Genomic DNA, 17492 nt, shown 5'->3' on the forward strand with positions numbered 1-17492 from the left:
TAATAAGACTTTCCCGTGTTAATTAGAAACATTATTTATATTTCAATGAAACTTATGAATAATTAATATTTATACTACTATTCCAAATAATTGTAAAACGTAACACGAACAATAACAAATATTTTATGATATTCAGTGAAATACCAGTATTTGCATTCAAATGTAAGTGTAATGTTTAAATATCTTAAACATAAAATTTATGCAATAGCGGCTAATTCAAAATTAAAAAAATGACCGGTGGAAATTTTGAAATGCTTAATTTATCGAAATTTAAACTCTTAACATTTTTTTAAACTGTTTGTCTAAAATCGCGTTTCGCGCAATGTTTTTCCTGCGCTTATTGATGAAAGCTCTTCCCTCCGTATATTCCTGATCATGTACGGTTTATGTACAACTTATAAATACATTGATATGCGAATGTACAGTGTCAATTACTTAACTTGCTACTTACGCTTCTTTTTTTTTTCTCACAAAACAACTCGGCGATTCCATCGAAATCATTTATAACTTTACGACGGTGTCGCGCAGTAGTCATAGTGTGCGCGTACGTTACGTTCAACGCGTTCGGGGATACGTGACGTACGGTTGTGACGACCGTCAATGCGGTTCGTGCATTAATGTTCCGGCACTGAGCGATGGCCATTAGGAATGACTGATAATGGAGTAGCATTTTCTCTGATCCCGGTGCACATATTATGTTGTCGTTGCGTGCCGAAGCTGGTTCAGATAAAACCATGAATATTTATTTAACGAGTCTGTTCCGGTGTGAACGTGCGTTGTAATAGTTCATCAAGCATGGATGGTAAGTACTGACTGTACGATAAGTGTACTACGTCATAACGCGATTATATTACTCAGTGGCGTATTTACGTGGGGAGGGGGTCCCGGGTCTCGGAAAAATCCATAGGATTAAAAAATAAAATTGAAGTTGACGGAAATGTAATACTATTAATATTAATGTTATATTCATGTTTACAAGACTTGAGAACAAAAACTATTAAGAAATTATACGATTCTTTTACCTATAGGTCCAAAAGTCATAAATGACTTGCGCAGGTGGTGCACAGAAAGACAAAATTAATTTATGTAACATTTTATTTTACGTATTCAAACATTTGCGTGTATCTTAACTATGCTGTGTTGTAACGATTATGATTGAAGGGTAAACTTTCAAATCTTCTCTAACCTAACCTGCCCGAATAAATGTTTAGCCACCATCACATCTTAAAATCATGGCTATATCACTGCATACAGCGATGTTAAAAATTCTCGCTATAGTAATAAATCAGACAAACATTTAATTAGTTCGAATAACAATAAACTCGCGACAGCGATTTTTGACGTATTCGTTTACTGTAATATTGTATAATTATATTGGGATGATTACTGCTATTGACCATGTGTTTCAAAACGATTAACTCGACCCATTCATGGTGTTAACTACATGTCAATTCTCCTGTGTTTGGTTCAAATTGCTGATGTTAAACTGCTGCTTGATGTTACTTTTACTAACAATAGGTAAATTAAATTCTCGATCAAGGAACCATTATGCGCTATAATTATTTTACATGAAAACGGATTGACAGAAAGTGGTTTTATTTATTGGATTCATAATAGTATACCGAGATATTTCAAGTTTAGTTCATATATTTTAAAGTTAAATTGAAACGAGAGTGCAAAGTATTTGTTTTGGAAGTATCTTACTTTAGATGAAACACTTACTATAGTCATTGATGTATTTAGAAAGGGGAGCTAGAGGGGGTTAGTTAACCCGGGCAGAATTGTCTTAGAGGCGACATCAGATTTTTACACAGCCCATTTAATGTTGATGTCAATAATATAAATTGGTTAATTTTTTTTTTTATCTAAGATAATATTCTAAGATTGGAAATATTCATGGAAGGAGAGACAAAAATTGTCGACGAAAAACCTCTCATACAAAACGTAAATAGGTTACTTGTGGTTGAGAATAACCGATGAATGACTAAACAGTATGGCTCTATTAAATATTGAATCAGACATCACAAAAATTTTACAGTATGATGATATAATCAATGAGTATAGTTCCTTTAAAACTCGTAAAAAAAATATGTTAACTGGAAATGTTGTTTTGTAATAATAATAAAAAATAAAGCTATTTTAGACTAATTTATAAAGATAACATAATGTTTATGTTTAAACTGTGCTTTCTTTTTCTAACAACTAAAAATTATTAAATGGAAATTTTTGATTGAATAATCAATGGGAACTGTTCCACCAGAGAATACAAAAAGTGAATACATTAAAATCAAAAATGTAACAAATACTCGTAAGTTAGAAAGCACTTGAAAATATAACGATATCGTAAAGGCTGTTATACGGCCTACGGGTGGTTACTGGAAAATAAGCTCCGACACGCTCAGTAGGTGGAAATAGTAAAATAATTTTTGTTAGGGGGGGGGAGTGAGGAGACGGAAAAACGTTAGCATTCGAGCGCCAAATATCTGAATACGTTTCTGACTACAGTTTAGTATTAATACTGTGACTACAGTTCATTATTTTATTTTAAAAAATTAGCCACCCTCTTCGATAAACATATTTTCTTATTAAATATTAAACAGATAATGTCATGGCTTACATTAGGGTGACCATATTAAGAAAATAAAAAAAAACGGGACAGCTGTTACTTCCCCCCCCCCCCTTAAACAAAAAACCTCATCCAAATACATCACACATATGCACACAAATCTCGAGAAATAAAGTCCAAATCTCTGTCATATCATAAACAATTATTTTATTTTTACTTTATCCTTTTTTAGTAAAATAATCTAAATAATAAAATATTTTATTTTAATTATTATTAAATTATTAAATCGGTAATTTTATAGTTCGTCGGCATCGGGACTTGATGCTCGTTCCACGAAAACTTTTATCTGTTATTTCTAACTTTGGTTTCACGAGTAAAACTGTTTTATATTTTTTCATACATAGATATTTTAGTTGTAAGCATTAATAACTTATATAATAAATAATATGGCAATAACGGGATTAAAACGGTACAATCTTCTAAAAACAGGATAAAAAGCGTTCCATTCGAAATTTGTTGGGATAACGGGACGTGATGATCAAAAAAGGGACAATCCCGTTTTAAAGAGACATCTTGTCACCCTAGCTTATATATTTATAATTTGGATGTAAATTTATAAAAGTTGAATATTCTATATAAGATTCAAATGCATTCAAATATTAGTAACAGCTACAGGATAAAATATATTTTACACACTAATCTAAGTTTGTATCTTGTGAACATTTATTTCATAACGATAGTAATACTGCAAGTTGGATATGGTGCATTTAAATGGTATTTAGTTCGTGCAGACATTTTTCCATTAAATTATTAATGACAAAATTTAAGTTACAATTATAGTTGTTATTCTTTAAAGTAGTCGGTATAACGTCAATGGATTTTATGACATATTCAAAAAATTTCGGTATCACATTGGTTGAGAAGTTACGAAACCAAGTTCAATTTATTTATGACCAACTCGTTTAAAATATTCAACCCAACATTCAAATGTTTTCGTGTAATCTCAGATTGAAGTTTCCAAAATAAATACAACAAAAAAGTATCAGAAAAAACTGTACAAGAAATCAGTAACCTGTAGCATCATAAATATCGAGTAAAGTTGTACACCTGAAAAAAGAATGTATTGTTTTTTTTTGCTGAACTATTTTTTTATATACAGGGTGTTTCTGGAATGGACGAGGACACTAGTATACGTGTACTTGCTGTGATAGTAAGCTCAAAGTAGATTTTTTTCAATTTTTTTTCAATCTCCAAAATCTTGGTTTATTCAATTTATTTTAGTACATTACCTTAAATGTAAAAATAAACACTTAAGTTGTATTTTTTGCAAAATTCTGTGAGACATCATCGTGAGTACGCGTATACTAGTGTCTTTATCCATTCCAGAAACACTCTGTGTATTCAAAATATTATAGAATTTGACTTGATGGAGTATTTATTAGATTAAAATAACTTGATTGAAACATCTTTTACGAGAGATCATAAATTAATATTTAGACTTATGTCATTAAAAAATATACCATTATGTTAATGACGAGTAATAATTATCTCTATTCGAATTTAAATAAAAAATATTTCAAGAAATTTATGTAATTTCTATTTTTTAATAATTAATAAAAATTAAACTATGATTGAACATTTAAGCTTTGAAAAAAAAATCAAAGCAAATAATATGAATACAAGCTAACTTTTAGCTTCTGTAATAAAAACTTAAATCATATATATACATATGATTTAACTTGTCTTTTTTAATTAACATTCATTAATTTAGATAATAAAAGGAAAATTAATTTTATTACGGACCTCCGAGATTTTGTAGACTTTAAATACATTTTTATGTCACATTTAATATATTATAATATTTAGGTAGCTTTAAGATTTTTATGAACTTTATGAACACTAAAGAAATAAGAAAAAATTAGGCATAATTATAACAACTGTTCGGGTTTTATGTGTAACAATTTGAAAGAAGCATTTTTGTTATATTGACTAATAGTTGTCGACAGGTTTCATTTTAAACTTATTGTCTATTACCTTGACTTTTTATGAACACGAAACATAAAAAACATGAAAAGCACAATTTAATAATTAAATTACAATTATTGTAAGAATAATTATGCTTTTTATTGTAATCGTTCAATCCTCATGCATTTTGTAGAAATAACATAGAATATAGATACAATATTATCGAAAAAATAATGACGTCTACTACTTTTTATGTTTTTCTTAAAGTAATCGATTATTATTTTAAACAAGTATTCAATCATTGGATATAAAAGTGGCACTGGTCAACTTTATTTGTAAGAAAACATATTAATAACAATTTTTTTACCTATTTTGATATTTCAGTAAACCCCCCATTGATCAAACGATAAAATGATAAACAAATACCTGTTAATAAATTAAAAGTGATATTCAAATATTTTAAGTACATAAAATAGTATAGTAATAACATTTTTCATTTTTAAATTATAGTATTAACTTATTGCTTGTTCAGTTATGAGATTACTATTCACAATAATGTGTCTCTCCTTATGTACTTCATGTTTGTTTTGTATTTATATTTCATATAATTTACTTATTGTATAAAATAGAATTACAGATTAACAAATAGTTAACAGAATCAAAATAGGTCACTCTCAAATCACGCACGCATACCTCATCACCAAGGAACCCAAACCTGCGTGTGACATATGCAAAATTCCTATCATAATCGTACATATAATCATTGACTACCCAAAATACTTTTCATCACGTAACCTTCTCAACAATCCATCATCGACAGAAAAAGCCCTCAATCAAGGAACACTGTCAATATTTTTAAATTTTTCAATAAAATTAATTTAGAGAAAAACTTATAAACTGCTTATACCATTATTCATTTAATTTAAAGAAAATTAGTATTGTGTGAATTATCTCACATTATGTTACTCCCTTTCCTTAGGTTCACATCTTAACATCACAATTTACTAAAAATCTCATAATTGAAGCCTTATTTAAATAAAAAAAAAATTACAGGTGGTAAATATTTTATTTTAAATAAAATATTTTAAATTTAAATTTACTTGTATTAGAATAACATACATTTCTAGTGTCTTAAATAAAATATTGAATTAATTTATATTGTAAATAAATAGAAAAAAATACTCTTAAAGTTTAATAAGTGAGTTGAAAATTATATTAAGGCTTAAATGTATTCACAATATAATAAATAGAGTTTGATGTTTTTTTTCAGACGTACTTGATAATATAAATGATTATAGTTTATTTAATTTTGCGTATTAGTTATATTAAGTTAATCGAAAAAGAAAAATGTTAATAAAAAATGAAAATTATAAATAACATCATCATAGTGGAATTAAACGTAGAGCTGGAAACAATTATTATTAATATATATATCGTAAAAATTGTATTATAAATAATTCAAAAAGTTTTCTAGAATCTAATCGTTTAGCCGTTTTGTCTTAAGCTTTTCATAATATTGTGTACAATTACTTAACACTCTGTAACTTTGAGTGAATATTATTGTTTGTAGTGAAATTTCAATTTGGCATTGATGCTCGTATTTTGAAACATTTTTTTCAAACCACAAGAAAATAATTCTTTGATAAATATTAAAAAAAAAAAAATAAAAAAAAAACCGTATTTTTTAAAATCAATAATTTCGACGAAAATAATCAAATCAATATCAAGATCAGTGTTTTCTTTTAATAAACTCGACAATATTTAGATAACATGTTTTCCGTTTGAAACAAGAAAATTAATATTTTTTTCATATAATTTTTATGAAAAAATTATCGATAAGATTGTTTCTTTTAAAAGTTATTGCGTTTTCCATTTTTTTCTTTATCTCGGCACACTAAGTAGTTAGTTGTGACCAACATTGATAAAAGTCCAATTTTCCTTTGGCTCATTATATTGACTTTTAGATTTATTTAGATTCAAAATGCAGACTTGATACAAGAGCAGTTGGTATAAATAGGAAGAAAAATATGTATAATTATGTTTGTTTGAGTTTTTTCTTCTATAAAATCGTCACGATTGGTTTTATTTAAAACCCTGTGTTTTAAATTTTGAAAAATCTTGATATTTCACATTTCTATATGTTTCATTCTTAATATAAATCACTAAACATAATATAGGTCACATATACTGCATCTAATGAGTGTACATAGGTCACATTATACTGGTTCATTACCATCACAAGCGCTTTATCTACGTATAAGCACTATATGCTACAACAAGAAATTATTTCAAGTTTATTGCTTGTAATATTAGTAATAAGTCGCGATTAAGAATTTTCAGCGGAAACCACGATGAAAAATAAGCATCACTATATACTCTGGTGGAGAAAAGTTAATATCAAAATCTGTTTTCGAGTTTTAAGCTAATGTGTTCATTTTCCTACATGCCTTATCAAACTAATTACGAAGATTTATTTAACTTGGTGTATTTTTCTTTAGCGGTAGGTACTTAGTCTTGAGTAGAAAACATGTAAGCTTTTATGCAGTAGGACAAGAGGGGTAAATTGAAAACCAAAATTTTGTTTTATCAAAAATACGTCGTATAAATTATAAAATTAACTAAAGAAATTTCACAAAATTATTTATATATGAACCTTTATATATAATCCTGATAATACAAGGTTTAAATTTTTTTTTTTATGAATTACAGAATAATATTTTAATATTATAAGGTTATCCGAACGGTTTGTCACATAAATCGTAAGCAATATTAGTTTACTCATTAATAATTGTATACAATAATGAGATGTATATTTTTATTACTCACATATAAGTATAAAAATATAGTACTTATGTTACATATATATTCATCCAATTATAGTAAAAAAATTAAAATAATTATGTTTACATTTTGGTACGTAAAAACTTTTTCAATATGTTATGTTATACACTATAAACTTTACTCATAGTCAGTCATTTTTAATAGAGGAATTTGAATAAACGAAGTATTTTTCGACAAACCCGACGTGAATGCTTAATCTAGGCTCGAATTACTTGATTTGTCATAGATCATTAATCATTTACAACTTTATCTAACCGTATGGACCCATAGAAACAATAGAATGTCAAGGACATTTATTCGAAATCAAGCATCGCGGACGAAACAAAAATGATATGACTCTTTTGGGCTCTTTTTGCGTGGCGGAAAGATGGTATTTCAAGGCCATCCCGAAGAGGGTTCTTGGGGAGGTCTCATCCCCCCCAAGAAAACACCAGCGGTCGGACTTGTTTCATTATAGCCTAGAAGGACCTAATTTTACTTACGGAAAACAAATATTACATATTTCGTAATACGTATACAAGAATAAAATGTATAGAACTACTTATTATACAATATAAAATATTATTATATACGAGTTTATATATATAATTAAATTGACAATTTTAAGAACGTGTGACATTGACACATATATACATGTTAAAAAGTAAAAATACGACTACATATAGTTAATTATACTACATACATTGAGTAAAAAAATTGTAGTCGGCATTTTTCATATTATTCACTCCCCTTGATTTTAATCTTCGGGACGGCCCTGGGTGCATTGGCGCAACACACAAAGGTCTGGTAAGTGATAGGATGATCTCAGTTTAGAGTGGAAAACCGGTTCGATAATAAAGTGATTCTAGTGGTATTAGATACAGAATGACAAAACTTAATTACGGATTGTCAGAGATGATATTACGGTATGTGCTATAAAAACAAAAATATGTTTGTCAGTATAATATTTTGACGGCCGATTCCTACAAAGAAGAATGGTTACCAGGCGCATATATACCACGTAAGATTATCTGTATACTTCAATGCGAGAGTGACATTTTAAAGTAATATGTTGATAAATTTGTGCAGATGGTCTAAGTTCTCGAATTACACCACGATGAACGCAATCTGCACAGACGCTATTTTTTTTTCTAAAACCAACTGTATAAAAGATACCAACTGTAACTGCCTAACCACCATCGAATAATTAACTTCGGGTTCAATAATCGTTTTGTCTATGGTTTTATTGATACAATAAACGTATATTATTGTGAAAAAAAAAATTCAGATATTGTTTGCAAAAATGATTTACCAGTTCAACAGGGTATTGTACAATATGTAGGTGTTTAATGTAAACGTCAACGAACAATACGGCATATATTATCATAGATATTTAATTAATGTATTAAAACTCTCATATCCGCACAGCCACTGGCTTGAAGGAAACCAATTCCGTTTAGTCATAAAGATAATTTGTTTTATGTAAAATTGTTATTTTATTCAATAAATAAATAAATAAATAAGTAAATATTATTATGAATTAGGCCTTTATTTAAAAAAACATTGAAACTGATGTAATGTACGTGTCTTCAAATATATTAGAATATTATACAAATCAACTTACCATTATCATCGTATACGGTAACGAATGACAATTAAAATTTAACCAAATGCGAATAACCGTCGATCAGCGTTGTTTTTAGCATTATCTTGTACGACTAATATGTTTTGCCGACGACCGTTGTGCGCCTACACGTAATGGGATGATTTGTGATGCGAAATGCGATTTCTGTTGATTACGCGGTGTGTAAACATTTACAAGACATTTAATCCTATATATTACGTATATCGAATTTTATTAAAATATTTATCAACTCAGATGTACCGATCATAATCCCGTTTACAATAATACGGAATCCACTTTGCGTGGTAACTAGGAAAAGCCTGGGACAAACTGACAACCTCTTTGAAGCTATAAGCCCAATTTTAGACAACATAAACAAAACTATATGTATAACCGAATTTAGAAATAAACTATTGTATGTATCACTAATTATAAATATTTTAGTTAGCTTATAACCCAATTTAAAAATGAATATAAAAAAAAATCATTACGCGTTTGAGCTTGAAAATGAATAAATATTTACCGTTACCAATATAATTGATTCTTCTTTTTCTCTTAAGACGTCTTTAAGACCATTAAGATCCATTGCCGTAACAACAACATCCCTCCAATTCTCCCTGTTTATTAAAACTCCTTTGATATAATTGATTATACATTAATATTATATTATTATACCTTTGTTTAATTTATTACACGCATGTTAGTTATAATGAAAAAAAAAAGAGAAAAATACCAGCAAATTACGAATTTAATGTTTATACGTAACATTGTACGAATATAAGGTTTTTTTAATTTCACTGAATTATGTCCACTACATACATCAGCAGAAATAACACATTAGTGGACGTCATTGTGACGCGCGTCAAAACAAATACATAAAAAGTGAATATTTCAATAATAATTACCTGAAACTCTAATTTGTACAGCACCGGATATTTCCTCCTCTGGTCGCAATGTTTGACAAAACACTCTTTTGGGATTTTTTTGTCTCCAGATATCACTCCATTAGGCCCAACAGCTGTGAACACACAACACAATAATATTGTAATTATTATAAAATATGCATTCAAATACAATACAATGTAATATTTGGGTGCAAATGAAATAAATTGTTTATTTCAATGAACCGTGGTATACATATCATGGTATGTTTTGAAACAATTTATTTCGTAAAACGAATCGAAACGTTTGAATGGAAGATAAATTAAAGTCGAAAAAAGTTAATTGAATTTTGTTTCGTTTCTCATCAATCTGTACTTTTTTTTATAATAATTTAAAAAAAAAAAGACATTTTAATTATTCGATTTACTTTTGCTTATAATTTAAATTTTAATGTTTATGAAAATAAAAAAAAAAAAATAAAAAAAAAAAAAAACGAGATCGTGCCGTATGCAAAATGTTTAAATCGACCGCATTTATTGTTAATTATAAGTAGTCAGAGCTGTACCTAGGATCGTGCGAGAGGTGTGTGTGCACCGGGTGCCATTAACACTGAGGAGCCAAAAGTTTTTTAATAATCTAAGTAAAATTACTAAAAGTTGACCATATTATTTAATTCAAAATATTTAACACGTTTGATGCCATGGTTTCGCGCGTCGTCAACATCATTAACATTGTACCGATCGGCGGTATTGCTAATTAATTTTTAGTATTGGTATTTATTTTTGCCCCGAAATCGACAGTTTTCCGTTTACAGCAAAACGTTTGGTATACGAGCACTACACGCGTCCATCCGCGCGAAACCGATAAAACTTATCACCCGATTGCAAAACGTGGTCGGGCATTGCGAATCGAAACCTAATCCGGTATCCATTTCGATTGCGTGTTCGTCTAGGAAATGGGTTTCGCGTACGACAAGCAATACTTGACGCGTATCCATGTCGCATGTGGTCATCACGATGTTTGCAACGCTGAAGGGATGAATCGCATTTGGTGACGACGGTGCGCGTTCTATTGCTCGCCGCGAGGGTGAAAGTCTGAAGGATGATCCCTTTGCGTCGGGAGGAGGGCGACATTTTTCTTGAATTAGGTTCAGTTATCGTGGCACGGAACTTACATGTACTTGTACCCAACAACCTTTTTTTTTTTAAGGTTAGTTAGAAAAAACTAACGCTTATAACATCGCACGGTCGAGTGTATGACACAAACCATATTTAAACAAAATGCTCACGATTTTCTTTTTTTCTTTAGGGTCAACTGTTTTCGTTGACTCAAAAATCTGGGTTCGAAACGAACTGAACAATAATGTATTTTTTTATAATATTATAATATATGTTTTTTCAAAACATGTTCCCGTATTTGTCAACATTTGACGTACTCGCCGTCATTCGCAGTGCCACACATTGACCCGCGCTGATTAACGTTGCGTTTAATTTTTTTTGTATATGCTTATAGAGATCAGACCAATTAGTAATGACAGCAAATCATTCATGACGGAATCGTGAATTTGTTATTGTAAAATATGTGAATAGACGGTGGATTACCACAACGGCGGTAAACAGTGTAGAAATAATAATAATAAGTGCTTCAGAAATTATACCAAAACAATAGACTCCGGAGAGAAAAACCAAATTTCCTTCAACACTGATATTGTTTAGTGCCTATTGTTTTGGGACCAATAGTTAAGTTCTTAACATTATATGTATATATACGTCCATATTTCCACCTTAGAATGGTATTTGGTATTTTAGTTTTTTTATGATTTTTGAGGATTAAGCGAAAAAAGAAAATATACCACTTTTCATGGCTGATAGATTATGTGGAGAATGAAAGAAATTTTTTAACAACATCATAAGTTTCAAAATGCATTTTCAAAACATATACACACATAATTAAGTATAAAATATGCATTATAAAGGTTAAATAATTTTATATAATAAACGCATTAGGAGCTGATCTTGGGTTAATTAACACCATTAACTTTATTAAAGAAAAGTTTAAAAACTCTGTGTAACGAATTGCGTCACTAATTGTCAGTGTATATCTTTATGCATATACTAAAGTGAAAACATTTTTTTTAAAACATAGCCACTTCCACGATATAGTATTATATGGATATTAAATATAATTACCAATATGTAATTCAAAATATCATATAAATACAGAACCAAGTCAAATATTGTGTTATGCGTTAAATTTTTAGAGAGTAAAACAAAATCATTTATTATATTTCACATTTTTTTTATAAATAATAATCATTATCATTCGGTGCGTTGATTTCTCGTAGTACACATCAAGACCGATGTCCATACAATTAGTCATAGTGGCGATGCTGCAAGGAGTAATACATGCTGATCATAATTGTTTTCATTATTTTCTAATCAAAATACGTATTATACTGTAGTTATTATTCTTTAGTACCCCTACGTTAATCTCGGAATCGGGACAACGAAAATAATGCAATATACCACTAATATTAACCATAATAATAATAATACTAATAGTCGTAATAACATACTAATCAGTAATTACAATATACGTATAATGTATAGGAACTGGTATTGAATGGTACGATTTACATATTAGCACTTAAAATGCAAAACTCTTATATACATGTATAGGTATATAGATATCTGCGAACGTATAGATTTTCCCCGAAATATAATATATGCGTGCATACGGACGAGCCGATGTGAACATTATAATTGCATAAATTTTCAGGACCTCTCGAAACGTCGGCGCCGCAATATAAACCCACGGGTGCTTCGTAATTGCTCCAGCAGCTGTTGATGAAGCACTCCCGAGATAGCTAACTCATCGGGTAAATATATCGTAATAATATTAATAACAATCATAGAACAAAAGAAAAATAAGTAAACAAATATATACTTGCAGCTTAAAATAGATTTATATACGTGACTTGACCGATATATGACACGATATAACACGGGGCCGGGACTCCTGAAGGTAATAATTGTACTCAGCAGGTGACGGATAAAAGCAGGATGTATATTAATGAAATTACAACTATTCTGGGTTGGGGCATATTATAATGTATGCATTTATCCATTGTGCATTCCGCAAGTTCGGTATCACTTCCTTAATATATTATAATACCAGTTGAATAATCACCTGAGAGACGAAGATTTATTTTGATAAAATATTTGGGTTTTGTTTCGCCGATTAAGCAGGTACACCGAAGATCAATAAGATTACATATAATAAGCGTTAATATTACTTTTTGTTGCAACCAAATTACGTATCGCTCAGTTGAATAAATCATACATGTTTTAGTATTTTTCAAGATTATACTCTATTCACTCGAGCTTGTTGTAAAAATATTCTTACAAATTGAACAATTCTACAATAAAATTCAATAATTCCACAAAAGATACCATTGAATATATGTATATATATATATATGTAACATTGTATGTGTTATATGGAAATATAGTCAATGAAAATAATTTTAAAGTAATATTTCCAATTTTAAGCTCGAAAAAAAACGATTGGTGATAGCAAAATGAGAGAATATGGGAGGGGGAAATAAGTTTTACTTGCCGTAAAAGGAAAACATTGAATATTCAGTACAATTCTTAGAAAAAAATTGATTAAATGTTTAACATTGTCGTTAGAGAAGTGATAAATCGTGTGCAATGTGATACATTACACTGATACATTTAAGTACAATAAAAGTCCTTCATCTCATGTATATTATAATAAATCATTTTTGAGTTCATCGTAGAAATATCATCTACAATCACACGAAAGTAATTTTACAGATTATCCCGAATCGGGGGTTTTCATGATTATCTCATCCGTTGGTGGGTTTTATTTATGAAAATATACTCTTTTCAAATTTCTTTGGGGAATCATTATCAAAAATAATTAAATTTTTTCTCGGTATACGAATATACATATATGTGTATGTGTGTGCATGTGCATTTTTATACATCGGCGAGTCTATAATTTTGTTTTAAGGGTAAGTTTTCAAAAAATTATAAAATACCTACATTTTTACATTTTACATTTTACTTCGACGTCGGCAAAGTGTAAATTCGTATGATCTCTTTGGAAACAAAGTGTATATGTATTGTATATTATATTAAATTATACGAACGCGAACGCGTGTACAATAATATACATGTATACGCTCAGGGTTGCCACATTTTATTGTTTTCAAAACAAAGTTCACATCATGATCCGTAAACCTTTTTTTTTCTCGCTCACAAAACCTAAATATTAATAATCTATAACTGTGATACGGTATACGTAGGTAGTTCAACGACGTAAATACGTATGAATATTTCATGAAAGTGGCATAAAATGACATCAAACGTTCATGTCACAATTAGCGCTTGCATCTTTTCCCAACAGAACTATTGTCTCTTACGTACGTACTATAACGTTATAGTCTTGTTTGCATTTAGGTATTTTGTTTCGTTTGTACATCGCTGTACATCGTTATAAGTTTTGAATTTTAAAACTTCTTAAAAATCAAGTATTTAATTGGTGTACCGAAAACGCCGCGTGACGAACAGAATGTAAAGCGAAAGTATGCAAGGTATTGAAAAATTTAATAACACTGGTGGAACGAGAAAACCGTTCGTATGGGTGCGCAGGTGAATAATACCTGTGCACACATATCATTACGTTTATTTCCGTTCCGAAAACCTGCCTCGCCGACGCATCGTCCTGGCGGTGTAATATTATTACAATAATATTTTGCGAACTACACCGCGCGCCGTGCACGTGGATCGTGACGTAATCGCGCGTCAATTTCGAGTTTTATGTGTGCACTAGGGGCGTTATGATCTTATAGTCGTTATAATCAAATTTTTGCGAGATGAGCCTTAAACGAAAAAACCCCAGACAAGGGCGTGTAGAACGATCGGCGGAGTAGCGATACGTACGTGATCGTGTAGTATACGCGCGTCGTAGTTTACACTAATGTAACGGGTGCCGAACTCTTAGAGTGATAATTTTTTATGCATCGGATTTTCACCAAATCATTTCATATAGGTAGCTAGCCGTAGCTAGAATAATTTAACATTTAAAGAAAATTTAAAGAATTTTTTTTGTGTCTGGTGTGCTCCTTTAACAATATAGGCACCGTGTTGTATCGTAACGCCGCCGCGAGTCTTGTGCTGGTTTTCCGCAACGTTTTTGTCCCTGCAACAACAGCGAGCGTGTTGTGCTCGGTGAGATCGTGAGAATACTGAAAATGGTCACCACACTGTTCCCCCTTGTGCACGTGTGTACCGCTACAAGTGTATAATATATCCGTCGTGGTCAGGACGTCGAACGAAATCGGAATACTGTTTATTGATTAGAATTATTGTTCCGTCGAATGATGATGATTAATATAACAATAAAGACGAAGGTAAAGCCTGTTATAATAATCGTATTATCCTCTCGGCTCCATGAACTAAACGAAACTAAACGAAACGGAAAAATAAAACCAAAAGTTTTGAGAGTAGCATAACAAAAACATTAAAAAAAAAAAAAAAAAATCTGTCGATTAAAATGCGTATTTTAGATAATTATACAAAACCACCAACATTGTATTATAATCCTGTGACGGATGACGGTCTTACGTGGCGGGACGATATGCGGGGTGCGCGAGCCGTGTTCCGTAGCAAGTGACAGGGACTCGGACTGTGACGAAAATTCCAACTTTTTTACTGTACAACTAAAGTGAAAAAAATCAGGTAATCGTTATACTTTAGTACTTAATGGGTACCTGGTCGAATACATTGACGTATTGCGACCGGAAGCGGCAATTAACGGCAATTAAAAATTGTCAAGACGGTTATGCATACGTACAATTGTGATGTCCTTGTTTTTGTACTATGAATCAATGTCTTGAGTTTTTTAATGATCCTTTCCCTCACACTTACAACTGTGCATACAATAATAGTACATGTATTACACGCAATCGATGCGACTACGTTATTATATAGTAAAATTGTCCACACACGGCTGAGTGCATATAATCTATGTTATGTTGGACTGATGTAAAAATATATAAAACATCGAGGTTTTAACTTTTCAAAAGAAAAATGTGAAGGACTGGACGAAATGAACGAAAACTTAATATCAAACCATTATTCATAATTTTGACCAAATGTTGTAAGACTTAATATCCGCTTAAATGTCAATTTAAACTTTGAAATGTCTCTCGAACAATTATTTGACTTTTCCCATTAATTTTGATAAAGAATTATGTTTTTTTAGTTTCTGGGTTCAAGAAAAAAAAACATTGTTAAATCTAAACATCTTGTTTGAAGTATTTATTTTCATTTGTATTATAATTATTAATAATACTATGTATACTTTCAGAGATAATTCTTATATTCTTATTACAACTTTCTGCAGGACGTGACGTAATAAATTTTGATGTTTGGTACTCCATTTTTATTTTTATCTTTCATATTCTTTTGTAAAACTAATTATAAATAACATTATATGTAATCGATCAATATCGTTATACACCTACATCTTTCATGGCATTGTTAAGCTTGAATATTACAAGATTTACCAAAATAAAGTATGTTTATTCGAATATGATAAATAATTTATTAACAATTAATTATCTGTTACTGACTGAACTTTTGATAATAAAATGATTATTTTTTTATGCAATCTCAACACATAAATCTTCGATCAAAATAAATTATATATAACTGTCGAAAAATGTTCAGAAAACATATCGTTTAAGCTACGGTATTATTTTAACTATCTTATTTCAATGTGAAAAAAAAAATGTCTAGCTTAAAGTTTTTCAAACTTAGGCATTTTTTAACAACAAGTATTAGTTTATTCTTGCGTATGGTATCTTGAATAAATAATGTTTAGAATTTTCCTCCTACTGAAAAAAATTTCCAGAATCAAATGCCGTTTTTTTATGAATATCAAGCCATGGGTAATTATTATTAACGTACTATTATTATTATAGTTATTACTGTGTCACCTATAAGAGTGTATATGTATGAATATAAAAGGCATTTTTAAGTATATATGCTCGGTAAAAATATTTTATTTTTGTTTTGTATTTTAAAAATTCCTTTTCATATTTACAATAATACACGCGGGACGGAAATTATCACGTACATTTTGTGCACACTTGCAATCAACAAGATGATTATTTAAGTTTCCTATTTGTTTACAATACTAATGAAATATGATGTGTGTACGTACACATGCATATTCAAGGAACTGGAATTCATATATCGACTTTATAAATAACCTTCTCGTAAATTGCAAAAATGTTTACCATATTATCGCGATAAAATGCTTTATCGTATCATTATTTGTAACAACAAATGTGCGCGTAGTTTTCTTGCTTTTTCATCACATATATACATATAAATAACATATAACATATGTATATGAATATTATTATTATTCAGCTGTTTACATTTGGTTTCATTTTTATCATTTTATTTCTTGACAGATTTGGTTTTATTTATATTTTTGATTCGAACAAAATAAATTGTATTGGTTTAAAAATGAAGTGGGTGTATTTATGTACGAGTGTGTGTGTGTGTGTGTGTGTGTGTGTGTGTGTGTGTGTGT

General features: G+C 29.8%; 1 protein-coding gene across 3 annotated transcripts in view; it reads right to left on the reverse strand.

The window, feature by feature from the left end:
- The window catches only part of LOC112684747 (receptor-type tyrosine-protein phosphatase kappa), a 154975-nt gene that overhangs the window by 80510 nt on the left and 56973 nt on the right, over positions 1 to 17492 (reverse strand). For all 3 annotated transcript variants that reach the window (XM_025556411.1, XM_025556403.1, XM_025556419.1), the window contains one exon: positions 9881 to 9993. In XM_025556411.1, the coding sequence (XP_025412196.1) occupies positions 9881 to 9993 (113 nt within the window). The remainder of the gene's footprint in view (positions 1 to 9880; positions 9994 to 17492) is intronic.

The sequence above is a fragment of the Sipha flava genome, unplaced genomic scaffold (assembly GCF_003268045.1).
Source record: "Sipha flava isolate LNK unplaced genomic scaffold, YSA_version1 106_pilon_pilon, whole genome shotgun sequence".
Classification (NCBI taxonomy): Eukaryota; Metazoa; Arthropoda; class Insecta; order Hemiptera; family Aphididae; genus Sipha; species Sipha flava.